The sequence below is a fragment of the Phaeoacremonium minimum genome (assembly GCF_000392275.1).
Source record: "Phaeoacremonium minimum UCRPA7 unplaced genomic scaffold PA7_03_scaffold_40, whole genome shotgun sequence".
Lineage (NCBI taxonomy): Eukaryota > Fungi > Ascomycota > Sordariomycetes > Togniniales > Togniniaceae > Phaeoacremonium > Phaeoacremonium minimum.
In genome coordinates, this window is record NW_006920947.1 from 399,685 (window position 1) to 414,985 (window position 15,301).

At 52.7% G+C, this 15,301-nt stretch overlaps 6 protein-coding genes across 6 annotated transcripts; 4 read left to right on the forward strand and 2 right to left on the reverse strand.

Annotated features, from left to right (window-relative positions):
• Positions 1–1,572, forward strand: UCRPA7_791 (putative vhs domain-containing protein; the record flags this gene model as incomplete). Its single annotated transcript, XM_007913384.1, has 4 exons — positions 1–12; positions 164–1,024; positions 1,073–1,229; positions 1,289–1,572. 4 exons carry the CDS (start codon positions 1–3, stop codon positions 1,570–1,572), a joined length of 1,314 nt encoding a protein of 437 aa, XP_007911575.1.
• A 592-nt stretch (positions 1,573–2,164) lies between these two features.
• UCRPA7_792 (putative zinc finger protein yan protein) lies at positions 2,165–3,778 on the reverse strand (the record flags this gene model as incomplete). Its single annotated transcript, XM_007913385.1, has 2 exons — positions 2,165–3,701; positions 3,762–3,778. 2 exons carry the CDS (start codon positions 3,776–3,778, stop codon positions 2,165–2,167), a joined length of 1,554 nt encoding a protein of 517 aa, XP_007911576.1.
• Positions 3,779–5,362: 1,584 nt separating this feature from the next.
• On the forward strand, positions 5,363–5,797 carry UCRPA7_793 (putative hect domain-containing protein; the record flags this gene model as incomplete). Its single annotated transcript, XM_007913386.1, has 2 exons — positions 5,363–5,587; positions 5,642–5,797. 2 exons carry the CDS (start codon positions 5,363–5,365, stop codon positions 5,795–5,797), a joined length of 381 nt encoding a protein of 126 aa, XP_007911577.1.
• A 1,780-nt stretch (positions 5,798–7,577) lies between these two features.
• Positions 7,578–9,437, forward strand: UCRPA7_794 (putative hect domain-containing protein; the record flags this gene model as incomplete). Its single annotated transcript, XM_007913387.1, has 2 exons — positions 7,578–7,902; positions 7,954–9,437. The coding sequence occupies 2 exons, from the start codon at positions 7,578–7,580 to the stop codon at positions 9,435–9,437; spliced, it is 1,809 nt and encodes a 602-aa protein (XP_007911578.1).
• A 334-nt stretch (positions 9,438–9,771) lies between these two features.
• On the reverse strand, positions 9,772–11,639 carry UCRPA7_795 (putative t-complex protein 1 subunit epsilon protein; the record flags this gene model as incomplete). Its single annotated transcript, XM_007913388.1, has 5 exons — positions 9,772–10,224; positions 10,275–11,391; positions 11,451–11,499; positions 11,556–11,573; positions 11,630–11,639. The coding sequence occupies 5 exons, from the start codon at positions 11,637–11,639 to the stop codon at positions 9,772–9,774; spliced, it is 1,647 nt and encodes a 548-aa protein (XP_007911579.1).
• A 588-nt stretch (positions 11,640–12,227) lies between these two features.
• On the forward strand, positions 12,228–14,855 carry UCRPA7_796 (putative elongation factor tu gtp binding domain-containing protein; the record flags this gene model as incomplete). Its single annotated transcript, XM_007913389.1, has 4 exons — positions 12,228–12,534; positions 12,706–13,365; positions 13,417–13,593; positions 13,651–14,855. The coding sequence occupies 4 exons, from the start codon at positions 12,228–12,230 to the stop codon at positions 14,853–14,855; spliced, it is 2,349 nt and encodes a 782-aa protein (XP_007911580.1).
• Between the last annotated feature and the right edge of the window lie 446 nt (positions 14,856–15,301).

Below are 15,301 nucleotides of genomic sequence, written 5' to 3' on the forward strand. Positions count from 1 at the left end.
ATGTTTTCTCAAGTAAGTTAACGTGTCTATCTGCTTGCCTTTCGTGATCTGGGTAGGGTGGTTGTGCGTTTCGGACCCGTCTTCGCATATACTCAGTAGCTCGTTTGAGTCGAGCTTCCCATAAGTCTTACCCTTGACAAACGATCGACTGACAAAATTACAGAAGAAACCATACTCGGCGGTCACCGTGACCATCGAGCGTCTCACAAGCGAGACCTACGAGGAGGATGATCTCAGCGGCATCCCCGACCTGGTCGAGGTCATCAAGCTGCAGGCGTCCGGCCCCGCCGAGGCCGCGCGCGCCATCCGCAAGAAGCTCAAGTACGGCAGCGTGCACCGCCAGCTGCGCGCACTCACCCTCCTCGACGGCCTGATCCAGAACGCGGGGCCGCGCTTCCAGCGCGCCTTCGCCGACGAGCCGCTGCTGGAGCGCCTCCGCGTGTGCGGCACCTCGGACCTGTCCGACCCGGACGTCAAGAAGAAGTGCTCCGAGCTGTTCCGCGGCTGGGCCGCCGAGTACAAGAATACGCCCGGCCTCGAGCGCATCGCCAAGCTGTACAAGGAGCTGCCGCGCCGCAAGCAGGTCGTCACTCAGGACCGGTCCCGCGTCCTGCGCGAGACGGAGAACCCGTTCCACGATGAGGATGAGGACGAGCCCAAGTCGCCGCCCGCGCAGAGCGCCTCGCCCGCGGGACAGTCGTCTCGGCTGTCGAATCCTGCGAGCTCGGCGTTTGGTAGTCAAGTTACGGGCCAGATCAGCTCATTCAGCCACGTCCAGTCGTCCAAAGACAAGAAGAAGAAGGACAAAGACAAGGACAAGAAGAACAAAAAGGGGCGGGCTTTCAACCTCGAGGCCGAGAAGGACCAAATGAAGGTCACCATCGCCGAGTCATCCATTGCGGCGACAGATTTGCTGAACGCGCTGCAAACTATCAACCGTGAGCAGGAGCGGATATCTAATAACGCCACAGCAGTGGAGCGGTTCGAGGCTTGCAAACAATTAAGGAGGAAGGTCTTGCGCTATGTAAGCTGTTCACGCCCTTTTGCTAAAAACTTTGACTAACCATCATAGATCCATCACGTGGAATCAGAGCAGTGGCTTGGCGGTCTTCTGCACGCAAACGATGAGCTCGTCACGGCGTTGATGACATTCGAGCAGCTGGACCGCTCTATTGACGCGGACAGCGACTCCGATGACGAGCTCGCGGAGCAGGCTCATTTGTACCGATGTATGTCCACCGAGCGGGCAATCTCCTCCGTATCTACGTACTGACATGCAACCCTTTAGTGATTGCCGAGAAGGGCAAGGCACCAGGATCGCCTACGGAGCCAGCCGCGGAGATGGCCGGCCTGAGCATCAGCCCGCCACCTCAGCCTCCTCGCCCGGCGGCTCCTCCCCGGCCGTCAGCGAGGTCGAAGCCATCATCGGCGTCTCCGCCGCCCAGAGCGCTGCCCCAGCGCGATGTCTCGGATGACGAAGACGACATCGAGGACGAGGATGAGGACGACCCCTTTGCGGACCGGAATGCCGTCGTGACCCCTAAGGTGGAGCGCGGCGAGCCAAGATGGTGAACGCTGGGGCATGCCGAGGAGACAGGACAGTCAGTATACGACACGTGTAGAAACGGGTTTGCATAGCTTTCAAGGATTGCGGATATTGATTTAGCGTTCAGTGAAATTGATTCCCAGGAACGCTTGACGCTTGAGATAGTCTAAGGGGATTTCAGTTCGGATTGATCTGAGTTATGATTTGAAGATACCGTTTCAGGGGCTGGCTATAAGGGCCCTTTGAATTAAGAAATCACTAGACAGGGTGAATATCAAGATTGCTGTTTACTACTGCCAATTTGTGCGGAAAAGGTATGAGACGATGATGTAAACATAGACACAAAGAGACACTGCAGCTGCAATTTCTCAAATCACGAAAGTGTGAACACTGTAAGCATATGCATGTCTATTGTTGGTTGCCTCCTAGTCTAGAACTGACTAGACACGATAAACGAAGTCTACCTCAATGCATCTCGGAATTATCTGAGACATGAGGTACCCACCTCCGTTGTGCCGTGAATCAAAACTCCTCAACATGACTTCCGACAAAGGGGCTACGCAATATATCACGCGCCCACAAGTAACCCCACTCCCAGCAATACAAAACAACCATCTTTTACAAGATGCTGTAGTGGAAATACTTCTGGTGGTTGGCTTGTCTGTTGAGAGCCCACTCGTTTCGCTTCGCCCGGAACTGGCCCTTGGTACGACCCCGCTGTTCAGACTTCTTCACCTCTTGCTTCTTCTTGTCCGACACGCCAGCCATGCCCAGCCCGCCGTTAGCCCGGCTGACCAGAGCGCGGCCACGACCACGATCGTCTCTCCTGGCAACCTGGTTGTCGTCGTCGACGTCCATAGCATCGGGACTGCCAGCCTCGATAGCCAGGCGCTGTTCCTCTCGCTCCTCGGCGGATGGGTAGTTGGTCAGGTTCTGGCGGAAGTATCTGTTCAAAGAACGGTGACCGACAGACTTGCCTGACGGCAGGTGGAGCTCATACTCGTCGTAGAAGACGGCATGTGTGTGCTTGTGCGCATGGGAATGATAGCCATCTATCTGGCGGTGCGCTCGGGGATCGTGATTTGTGTGGTGCGGATGTTTATCAAGGCGCTCGTATTGGTGGTAATGCTGCTCAGCAGGAACGGCTGTGAGATCCGCCGAGTCCAAAGACGACTCTGAGCTATCCGTCTCCCAGCCATCGTCCTCCTCCATGACCTCGTCGCCATCCTCACCGCGCACAGTGGTTGGCCGCTTGGCACCAAGCTTGGCACCGCCATTCTGCTGCTCATCGTCCATAGACTCATCTTCTGACTCCTCGTCATCTGAATAGGTGCTTCGGAAGTCGTAGAATTCGCCAATCATCAACTGCTCGTCCTCGGTGGTGTAAGGGATCTTGCAGTGGCCCTTGTCGCGCATGTGGGTTTGCACAGCAAATGCGTTAGATTTGACCTTGCCACAATACAGACACTCATTGAACTCCTGGATGCGCTCTTGCAGTGCGGACAACAATCCGTCCAGGTCCACAAGATATTGCTTCTCGGGGATGAACATTCCGTGGATGCGCTCCATGTGTGTGGCGCTCAGGCGCACGGTAGGGGATTCATAATTGCAAAACAGACAATTCTTGAGAGTCAGCACGGGAGCAGACTTGGACGGCACTGGGGTTGTAGTAGATGACGGTTGGTCGCTGGAGGCCTCGGATATGGGGTGTTCTTGTTTGTGCTGTCCTGTAGCAGAGAGATGGGGGTTCGACGGACGCTTCACGGGGGAAGGCCGCTCCCGCAACTCGGTCTTCTTCAGACCCTCAATGATGTTGGTGAACTCCTCCTCGGCATCCGAGTCGAGCTCCGCATCCTTCTTGACAGGGACTGGCTCTCCCAGAGAGAAGGTCGAGCTGATCATGGAGCTAGCATCATCGCCCGTACCATTCTGTCGCTCTTGCATTGCCTCCCTAGCCTTGTGTTTCTGGCTCCCGATGTGGTTTTGGTACGAGTTCTCACTGTAGTATGTCTTGTGGCAGACTTCGCACTCCTTCTGAAAACCGGCTCGTTCCGCCTCTGCCGTTGTACTCGCTCGCGCCTGCAAAACCTTCTCGGTGAAAACCTCGGATGAGATAGGGGGCAGTGAGGCCACTCGGCGCTTGAGGTTGTAGCGACTGTGAGGAGTATTTATATTAGCATTCTGACCATATGGTCTGAGTACAGGTTATACATACTGCCAGTCACTCTTCATATGACCCTTTTGGAGGTCGCTGTTGCGAAAGGCAACCTGGCAGGTGTTGCAAGTGTAGGGATGAGAGGCTGGTGCATCCTGTACAGGCGCTGCACTTCGGCTTCCTGTGACTGTCGCCATTGTCAGACTGTGGAGAGTGGTGTCGTGGTGTCGTGTGGTGCGATGGAGCTGTGAGGGATATGGCGGATGGGCGGAAATATCGGCTGGTGAGGGAAATGTGATTATGAAAATGACGATATTCCGACAGTGGCAGTCCTGTGACGTCTGACAACTGCTGAGTGTGTCTTTATAGGGGAAATGACAGTGCTGCTCTGATGGTCTCGTGAGCAATTTCCCGGGTGACACAGCAGTTGCTTGCTTTTGCTTTTTTGTGTGCACAAGCGACGACAGGATCACCACACAGCAGCGGGGAAGCGGTGCCGGAGAGAATGAGTGTGAGTGTAAGTGATAAATAGGCAAATGGAGCCGTGTGGAAATCTGCGTGCAGAAGTGGGATTTTTGGATGGTGGCGTTCTTTTTGCGCCTGTGGTGGGGTTTTTGCGTTTTCCCAGGTACCCTGACTGGTGGTTGCCCCTCGCTGGGCTGGGCGCTTGGGAGAGGCTACCTAGATACTTAGATACCTACGTCAGGCCAAAAAGTCACCCTCGTCAATTAGAAACCCTGCAATTCGCTTTCGGCAACGGTAACTTTATCGCCCTAGCCTAGACAGCCCAGGTAGCCTCCTGATCAGACCTGCCTATCAGCATCATCCATCATCCACCCCAGTATTCCCATGGTTCTGGCTACTTATAGAAGTATGTAAATAGGATATTTTGGCCTTGGAAATGGCTAGGTAAGTTCAGATGAGTGCATCCATATGGAGTTTTGAAGAGATAAACAAGGTCTATACAAATACTGGTGGGCTAAATTATGCCTACATGATTCTTCACCTCTCTAGCTTGGTAAGTGAGGTACATGTATCTTCCATCGGATTAGAAATACAGTATCCTGACTGCCATTCCTTGCACACACATTGTGATTGAGCAAATCAAGACAAAGACTAACACCAGACATGGGATCTAATGGCAAATCTCGACAATAAAGAGCAAGTTGCCTAGTTCATCAGTTCTTTGCTAAGCCATGTGGCGATTGACTTTGTAGTCCTCTGCCATGTTATTCCTTGATCTTTGATAGGCGGCTGAATGAAGGCCTGGAAGTGTGCCCCTGTCACAACCCATTCTAGTCTTGGCCAGCCAAGCCAAGACAGCCAGCCGCATGGTAGTGTCTCCCGCTGGGTCCGGGGACTAGAGTAGAGCAGGTGGTAGGCAGATCCCAGATGTGACAACGCCGACATCATCTCGTTTTGTTCTCGAATGTAAAGCATCGCATCGATCGTTGAAGGCTGTGAATCGCTGCAGCACAGCACCTGCCAATGACCTAATAGACGGGGCTTTTGTTTTCTTTGCTAGAATCTTCTGCCGGGCCTTTTTCTTCATCGAACTCGAACCCACTTCCAGTCCTCGACACTCGAGGTCGGCTTCCTGCAGAGATCTCCCAAATTCGACTCGACACGACTCACCAACGGCCTTACCAAATCCACATGTCATGACTCGAGATTCCACGCGGTCGCTTGATGGCGGGCACGACCATCGCGATGCCGAAGTCGATCTGCTCGCCGGTCTGTGGGAGGAGGCGCCATTTGCGCGGCTGCCGTGGGATGCGCCGACCGAGCTTAAGGAGCTGATCGAGGACATCGAGAACCCGAAGCGAGTCTACGCCGTGCATCGCGCAAGCCGGCGGCACAACTTCCAGCTTCTCCTTGAAAAGTGCGTATCACTACCGTGCTCGTGTCCACGATGCGCTGGCTAACCGATTTTGAAACAGATTCATCGTGCAGCTAAGAGATGGTTGTGGCTCGAGTACCTGTACCACCGCGACATGCTTCTCTTGCCGAAAACGAATCGCGGGACGAGCTCCGATCCGACGATACAATACCACAAGTGCCCGGGTGTTGGCCGTCTATATGGCAAGCCAGGATAACCCAGAAAATGGCCTCTGTCCCACGTTGAGGTCGCCCAAGGCGCGACCGGCTGCACTCGATTCCCTTATCTTCTCTCCAAAATGCGTGCCCCCGCAGCTAGAGGATCGATCTGCTCAACTTTTCAAAGGCCAGAATGGACATGCTCGGAGTGGCTCGCTTAAGGGACGTCAGACCACCATCAAGATGAGACAGTCAACTGGTCTGAAGGCGGATGAGCAGGATGCTTCCCAGCAGGAGAAAGGAGAGAATGCGGGCCAGGTACCTCTGAATGAGTCACGAGACGACGCAAGGTTGCCGAGATTTGATATCGTAGAGAAGTCGGCTGGGAAGGATTATCGATCATTTGCAGCGAATATGTTTGGCACGGTCGCGTTCAAGATGCTGGAGTGGTTGACCCCAAACTCCATTGAGGATATGTCTGCTAAGGCGCGCGAGCTGCAAGGGGATCTCAAACCTCAGGCTCCCAAAGACAAGCCCGTCAAGGAGCGATCCGAGAGTAGTCCTGGTTCTGCGAGGCCGACACCAACAGATTCTGATCTGGACGAGCAACTCCACAAGGAAATCAGGGATCGGGGCAACGGTTCAACAGAAACATCCCGGGAAGTCAACGGAAGTGCTCATACGGGTCATGAGGGCACGCAGGGGACCGAGGAAGGTATCCTGAATGGTCATCGAGTTCCCTCCGCGCCACGACCTGGAAGCCAGCGGCGGAATTCAAATGCGAGGGTCCGCACGTCATCCACAAACAAACACAAGCGGTTGTCGGCCGATATACCCCAAGATGCGACTCCGGATGATGCGCTTTCGGCGTTCAAGTCTCCTCGAAAGGCGCCAAAACCGCCGAAATCCACAGGCCCAACATTGACACGCCCAATATCCCAGCTTTCGTCTGCAGGATACTTTGACGCAGTTTCCCTCGAGAAGATGCCGCCGCCCAAACACATCGAGGCCAAACCCAAATTGGGACGTGGGCAAATCGATGGGGCTCAGAGTGGCGATGGAGACAGTCTCAGGCAGATGCGCTCCAACACATCTCTCCAATCCTCTGAGGACCAGAACGAAGACGACACTCCGGAAGGGCTTGACAGTGATCTCGAATCATCATATGACAGTCTTTTGCCACAGGCATTGTCTCGATTGAATGCTGACGTTGTGGATTTCGTGTGCGATGTTCTTCAAGAAGACCAGACCTGCGAAACCCATTTGTTTGAGCCCAAGACTGTTTCCAAACTTCACTCCGGAACCTCGAACCAACACAAGTCGATGAGGCGAAAATCCAAGGCGAAGCTTGTGTCTTCCCTAGATTTGAGGTCAGAGTGGAGGTTGTTCGTAGAACAGAGTCTTTTCTATGTCCTCAGCGATCCTCACACTCTCATTCGATCCTTTACCAAGAAGGGGCAGCTTTACGACTCTCAAACGCTTTGGTATTGCATGTTGAGAATGACCAGAGTTGCACCAACGCTTGTTTTTCACAGCCTGTGGCTGGCTGCGGCTAGCTTGTTCGCTCCTCCAAAGACTGTGCAATCTCTCAGATCACCTACAGCGAGACTCTTCCCCAAACAGGAAAAGGTTCTTTCAAATGCAGAGGCTGGGGTTGTAATGTCCATATGCCTCCACGCCCTGGTCGCTGCTGCTCCAAAGGTCGTAGATGTCAGGCAACTCTACGACATGTCCCGCATACGATCTCATGGCCTGAGCTTGTCAGGCAGTGGTGCAGTTGCTCGACAACCTACAGAGCTATGTCTTCAGTATGACGATGCATTTTCCAACGATCTGACAATGCGGTTGGCTAGAAGGTTGTTTGCTGCGGTCACAACGCGTAGGTACTATGACAGCATGATTGAGAATGAGCTTGACTCGGACGTCGATGCATCAGAGCAAGCCGATGTTCTAGCACCTCTCTTTTCACAGCTTGACTTTCTGAATATGGATGCCGTGTACATACTAAACTTCTCTTTCTTCGAGCGTACCCTGCATGAAGCAAGGGTTCCTACACTACTTCTTGATTGGGCAAGGGCTGTGATGCTCAACGATTGGGACGGAAGCCCAGAAGTGCCTGGCGATGGTCCATTTGGCGGTGCCCTAGCGCTGATTGAGGCTATGTGTACGTGACCACAAACATTTCTATTCAGAATTTCAACTGACATTGTAGCAGACAACAAACGCCAGGCTCTATTATTGGGAGACGCACAATTCCGAGCCGAATACTTTGCCGAGCGTCTCGATGAGGTGGTGATGCCTATTGCTTGGTTGTCATTCACGTCAACCAAACAAAAGTTTCATCTCCTCGACTTCCCATATATCTTCAACCCGTCGACTCTTGTGTCCTACTTCAGGTCCATTAATTTCTCGAGAATGAGCCGCTCTTTTGAGGAATCTAGCTCTCTAAAGAATCGCATGGAACACATTATCCAGCCTGGCAGCTTGATTATCAACAACCACCATAAGAACGTGTTGCAAGATCTTCTCCACACGGCTTCTTCCAAATATTTAATCTTGGACATCAGCCGCGATAATGTCATCACAGACGCGTTTGACCAACTCTGGAGGCGCGAGGAACGGGAGCTTATGCGACCTCTCAAAGTCCACTTGGGCGAGGAAGGTGGAGAAGAGGGCTTCGACTCCGGTGGTGTGCAACAAGAGTTCTTCAGGATGGCCATCGCAGAGGCTTTGGACCCCAAGTACGGTGCTTTCACTATTGATGATCGGACTCGTATGGTGTGGTTCCAACCTGGCTCTCTTGAAGCCGAGTGGAAATTTGAGCTTGTGGGCCTGCTCATCTCGCTGGCAGTCTACAACGGACTTACACTCCCTATCACATTTCCCAAGGCACTCTATCGAAAGCTTCTCGGCGAGCCAGTCACTGAGCTGCATCATATTGCGGACGGATGGCCAGATCTTGCTAGTGGCTTGACAACACTCCTGGAATGGGACGAGAAAGATGGCCTTGTGGAAGACGTTTTTGCGCGAACCTATGAGTTCTCCGTCTCAATGTTCGATGAGCATATTTCACGAGAGATGAACTCAGACAACCCGGAGTGGCCACAATTCCCGAAGTCTGTTGCGGAATCGTCTTCGAGCACATCGCCTCTGTCTGCGGCCAACCCGCCTGATGCACCTCTCGTCACAGGAGAGAACCGCAATGCATATGTCTCGGACTATATTCACTATCTGACGGACGTCAGTGTAAAACCTCAATACGAGGCGTTCGCGCGTGGCTTCCGCACGTGCTTACACCCCAAATCACTCACCCTGCTCACTTCAAACCTATTACAATCGATCGTCGAAGGCGTGCAGGATATTGATATCGCCGACTTGCGGCGCTACACGCGCTATGTCGGCTGGGACTCGACGCACCGGACGATTAAGGACTTCTGGAGCATTGTCAAGCGCTACGACGACCGCATGAAGCGCAAGCTGCTCGAGTTTGTCACCGCCAGCGACCGAGTCCCTGTTGGTGGCATGAAGAACCTACAGTTCGTGGTGCAACGTAATGGTGAGGAGGGCGACGGCGGGCATCTGCCGACCGCATATACCTGTTACGGCACCTTGTTGTTGCCGGAGTATCACGATAAGGAGATTCTGAGGGAGCGCTTGTCCATGGCACTAGAGAACGCGCAAGGATTCGGATTTGCTTAAGATGGAGTTGGATCAAAAAGGTAGCAGGTGTTCCGTGTGTCATTATCTTACGGAACTCGTTCTAGTCTTGTATTCAAGCGTGTAAGCAAGTGTGCCCTGTCTATCGGTTAGCCGTACCCCTGAATTGGGGGGTTCGAATGTAGAAATTCACAATATCACTGCTAAAGGAACCCTGAGGTGACTTAGAATACTAATCATTGGTATATCCCGGGATAGTTCCCTTGGTTCTACAAGATCTATTCCTTTCATTCATACAAGCCGTCATTTTCTGCGCAAACGCCATGCATAAGGTAGGCACGCAAGTATCCTTTTTGTGTCCAGCCCATCTCCCTGTCTAGAAGTCATCCTCACCCGAGCCGGCTATAATCACGTTATTGACCTTCAGTACCATCCTGCATAGCTGCGTCGCCAGCATGAGCTGCTGCTTCTTGCCGATCAGGGGGTCGATGACAAATGCCTCCTTCATGTCGTTGCTGCCCCTCTGCATACAGTCAACGCCGAGCCGGCCTCGGCCCGTCTTGACCTGCTGGCTCTTCACCTCGGCCAGCGTCGCGATGGGGTTCAAACCGCTGTTCTCGGCCAGTGCCATGGGGATGGCGTCGAGAGCCTCAGCGAATGCGCGCATGGCGTATTGCTCGAGGCCGGGGGTCTTCACTGCGGCATCTTCGACGGCCAGGGAGCAAGCAATCTCGGCTGATCCACCGCCGTATACGACGCGGTTGTCCCTCACTAGATTCCTTACGACGCATAGTGCATCGTGTAGTGACCGACGAGCCTCATCGATGATCTAATGGTTGTTAGAGGTACTATGTATGATTCATGGGGATGTCAACTAACCATCTTGTTGCTTCCTCGCACAAACACTGTGACAGCCCTGGTGTTTGCGCATTCTTCAATCACAAGCATCTTCTCCCTTGTTGTACCGAACTCCATCTCTCGTACGATTCCGGCAGTGCCTAGCTTCTCGGGTTTCAAGTCCTCAAATCGCGGTACTATGCGTCCGTTGGTAGCAATGGCGATCAACTCGATCTCTGGTCCGCCAACCCACCGGACAGCCGGGAGCTTGTTCTGTAGAAGTAGATGGTTGGCCTCATCGTCGAAACCCCATTGGCAGATAGCCAGGTTGGCACCGGTGTCCTTGATCTGCTGAATCATCTCTATGAACTTCTCACGCTCGTAGTTCTGTAGCTTTTTGTACTCCTCCACGGATGAGATATCCAAGTGATGCTTCGTCTTCGGCTTTGGCGGCTCGAAAGCACATGTGAGAATGGCAATCTTCGCATCCTTGACCTCGTGAGGCATCTGCGGATGTGAGAAGTCCTTGTCGATGATGACACCCTTGACTAGGAGAGTATCCTCTAGCGAGCCTCCAACCTTTCCGTCAACCTTGATAAGCTCGAAGTCAACGTCCTTCCGGTCCAGATCTGCCACGGACAATACGGCGTCCACTGCAATATTCGCAAACTGGTCGTGTGCCTTGGAGACGATCTTGCTGCCCAAACTTGTCCTTGCAACCTTTACCAGGTTCTTGGTCTCTGTCTTGCTGAACTCAATCACGTCGGAGATCTTGTCGAGCTCCGCTACGGCGATATCGCACGCCTGGTCATAGCCGTCCGCGATCCTGATCGGGTGGATGCCTTTATCGATGAGCTCGGCTGCCTGCTCGAGGAGTGCGCCCGCCAGAACCACTACACCCGTCGTACCGTCACCAATCTCGTCGTCTTGTGACTTGGATAGCTCTACGAGGAGCTTCGCGACGTGGTTGGTAATCTCCATCTGCTGGAGGATCGTTGCGCCATCGTTCGTTACAGTAATGTCGCCGTCGGGGGAAATGAGGATCTTGTCGAGACCACGGGGTCCCAGGGATGTCTTGACGATGTTTGCGACCGTGCGGGCGGCTAGAATGTGTGACTTGACTGCTTCGTTGCCGTATTGGCGCTTCTTCTTGCCTTGGCTAGTGGTGAGGGTTAGCTCTCCGAGCATACAGAACTTGACATAGGGCTTGGAGCTTACTCTCGGACGACGATGAATGGCCTGCCTTGCTCATCCTTCATTACGGCAGCTGTTAGGCGCAATGTTAGTAACTTCTGCTACAAATTGTTGGTATGTCGAGCCTACCATTTGCCAAATCCAAATCTATACCGTTTTGTCAGCGACTCGTGCAGCTTTCTTAGAACTGATTGTTTACTTACTCAACGCCATCTTGACTAGATAACAGCTTCTCCGACCTCGTATGAATCACTTTGACTAATATACGTTGTCGACTTTTGGATAGGGTATCAAAAGTGGAAGGAAAAAGAGTTGACAGCTACGGTGCTGCTATGTCTACCTAAACTGGCCCCCTAGTACAAAGCTCCATCAAAAATCTCGAAAAGTTGCCCCGGACCCGCGCGCAGTGAGCCCGGAGCCGGTAAAACATTGCATCCGCTAAGGCGGCTTGTCAACCCCACCTGGGCAGGCATGGCAAGTTTACAGGGCGGTGAGGAGCTTCAGGTACCTAACCCCGCTAACAGTCGACTCAAGCAACCTAGGACGTCAGTGTGGGCTGGCATTTGCCCCGCCATCACCAAAACAGCTTCCAAGTGTCATCACCTTTATTTCGGAGAAAACCTCAAGACACACTTCGTAGGTGGCTGATCGCGGCGGAGATAGCGTCACAACCGCTGTCGCATATCTACTCTGGACATAGAGATCTCTCTTTAGCCTTTTCTTCTCAGCGAAGAAACCTGGATCGACACTTCAGGAATCACATTTCCCCTCCTGCACTGCCGAGACGCAGTCACCGTCAAGATGTCTCGGCACCAGGCCTACCGCAACTACGATTACGAGAATGACCTTGATGAATTTGACGGTGGCGCATACTCAGACGAAGAACAAGAGATCAGCCCGGAAGACAAGGCACAGCTAGCACAAGGCACGCAAGATGTCAAGGCTGCTCTAGGGCCTCAGGCGGACAAAGTCACGACTCAGCAGATTCAAGAAGCGTTATGGTATTACTATTTCGATGTGGACAAGTCAGTAGCATATCTAATCAACAAATTCATCGATCCTGCGCCGCCGAAGCCAGCCAAGACCAAGACGCCAAAGCCTGCAGACAGTGAGTTACACTTTTCTTCTCTTCACATTGCACATCCTTGAGTCCAGCGACTCTGCCGTAACCCATGCAGCCGAAGCAGATCCAAGGATTGAGGCAGACTGTCAGAGTCCACATGGCGATCGGCAAGACTCCAGGACCCTTCCGAGCGAGGTTCGTTGACGCTTTGCCAAGGGATATCCTCCTTCCATTACCACCAGACGATCACTCCACGGCCGCGACCATCCTTTGCCGCCTTCTTCGACGACATGCCGTGGCTCAATATTCCTCGACACCGCCAGACAACCTTCGTTGCCCCTCAACTTCCACAAGGTGGACTGCTTGGTGGCTCGGGCGGACCGCCAAAGATGTCTAAACTGCAAGCCCTTGCTGCAGCGCGAAAGAAGAAAGGGGACGACAAAAAGTCAGAAGAAAAGGTCAAAGAAACGGAGCAGAAAATGAAGAGTCTGTCGGTTGAAGAGACGAGACTACAAAAAGAAAACAGGAAGCCAGCTCTGGGGGGTCTAAGCAAGCGTCGCAAGATAGAGGGCGAGTCTAGCTATGTCGTGGACTCGCCAAGAGACCAGTTTGCTGTCGAGAAGATGCTCGCCCCCGAGCTACAACCTCCCAGGGAACTGAAGTCTGGTCCAGAGGAGATGATCGTCGACACTGAGCCTCCTCCTGAGCCCGCAAAACCATCTGCCTTTGCCCAGGCATTGATAGGATCTGCTTCTGCTGCACCCAAGGCACAACTACAATCTTTTCCTCCACCATACATGGCGTACAATGTTGCGCTTGCTGATGTGTTCGCCAAACCTTCCCCCGATGATGTTGTGCTAGCGGCACAGGCGCAAGGTTCGCGCTTCGGGAATGGAAAGAAGTGATTCTTACTGACACCCACGACAGCAGGCAAGAAACCTCCTGCAAGTGTGCCGAAAAAGAAGGGTGGCCATGACGATGTGGCGAACGAGATCAAGGCGCTGAAAGTTGATGATACCCCTTTACCGAAAAGCAAGAACCTCAATGTGCTTAATGAATACGAAAAGACGAAAAAGAAAAAGACCGCGAGCTTTGTAGTCGTCGGTAAGCCAATACTTTCTCATATTTGATTCCGAGCTGTTGGATACTAACGTATGACAGGGCACGTTGATGCTGGTAAAAGCACCTTAATGGGACGGCTGCTGTTAGATCTGAATGTCGTGGATCAACGAACAGTCGATAAGTACCGGAAGGAGGCAGAGCGAATAGGAAAGTCTTCTTTCGCTCTCGCATGGATATTAGATCAACGGTCAGAAGAAAGATCTCGTGGAGTTACTATCGACATTGCTACGAACAAATTCGAGACCGAAACAACATCCTTTACAATTCTAGATGCACCTGGTCATCGCGATTTCATTCCGAACATGATTGCAGGGGCGGCGCAGGCCGACTTTGCGATTCTGGTTGTTGATGCTAGCACGGGTGCTTTTGAAGCTGGCCTCAAGGGACAGACTCGAGAACATTCACTACTCATTCGAAGTATGGGCGTCTCGAGAATCATCGTGGCAGTGAACAAGCTGGATACCGTCACCTGGGATAAGGAGAGGTTTGATGAGATATCACAGCAAGTTTCAGGCTTCCTATCTGCGACTGGCTTCCAGGCGAAGAATATAAGCTTTGTGCCTGTGTCTGGGTTGCACGGCGACAACCTTGTTCGACGTTCTACAGAGTCAGCCGTGTCATGGTACTCCGGACCAACCCTTATCGAAGAGTTGGAAGCATCAGAGCCTATGACACGAGCCCTAACCAAACCGCTGCGGATGACCATCTCAGAAGTTTACCGAACAGCACTTAGTCCTTTGACGATAACTGGAAGGATTGACGCCGGGTCGTTGCAGACAGGTGATGCTCTCTTGGTACAGCCAAGTGGCGAAAAGGCCTACGTCAAAGCTCTAGAAGTGGACCAAGAGACTGCTGAGTGGGCGGTCGCCGGCCAGAATGTTGTGATACATCTCAGCAACATAGACCCGATCCACGTCCGCGTGGGAGACATTATCTGCGACCCGTCAAAACCTATACAAACAGTAGACACATTCACGATGAAGGCGTTGGCTTTCGATATCTTGATGCCCATGCAAGTCGATGTGCACCGAGGCAGACTACATTCTGCTGGGCAGATACAAGAGCTGTCAGCCGTACTAGATAAGGGCACAGGAGCCGTCACGAAGAAGCGGCCGAAGATCGTCAAGCCGGCGAGTGTGGCGCGGATAGTGGTAAAGATGAACAACAAGGTGCCGTTAGAAGCAGGCCAGAGAGTTGTTCTTAGAAGCAACGGAGAAACAGTTGCTGCGGGGCTACTAGAATAGAACCGGTATGAACTACTGAGAGAAAGACAAGAGCATTGAATGTGTCCGACGACGAGCAACTCAGGGAGGTGCGTGTTTCCAAAGTGACACTTCCAATTCCACCAAATAATATGCCGTTATGTAGAGCCTCTTCGTCATTTGAGCCTCCAACTATGGCGGGTATTAGCCACCGACCGGACTGCCCGTTGCAGATAGGTATTGTCTGGAGAGTTCACTTGAGGCTCGTAGACCTATTTGTCTGCTTTGAGATACACGGATCTGGTGTGAGCCGTCTATAGATTCAAGCAACTCATCCACTGTGATATCTTGGTAGTAACCAGATAGCAACACCTATCTACAAGTTGGGTAGGTGAGGAATCCAACGGCACCATGACCGCTGCAGAAGGACACCTAACAGAAACAACATCTGAGCACTACCAGGTACTACAGTGGATTCACTTCACCCA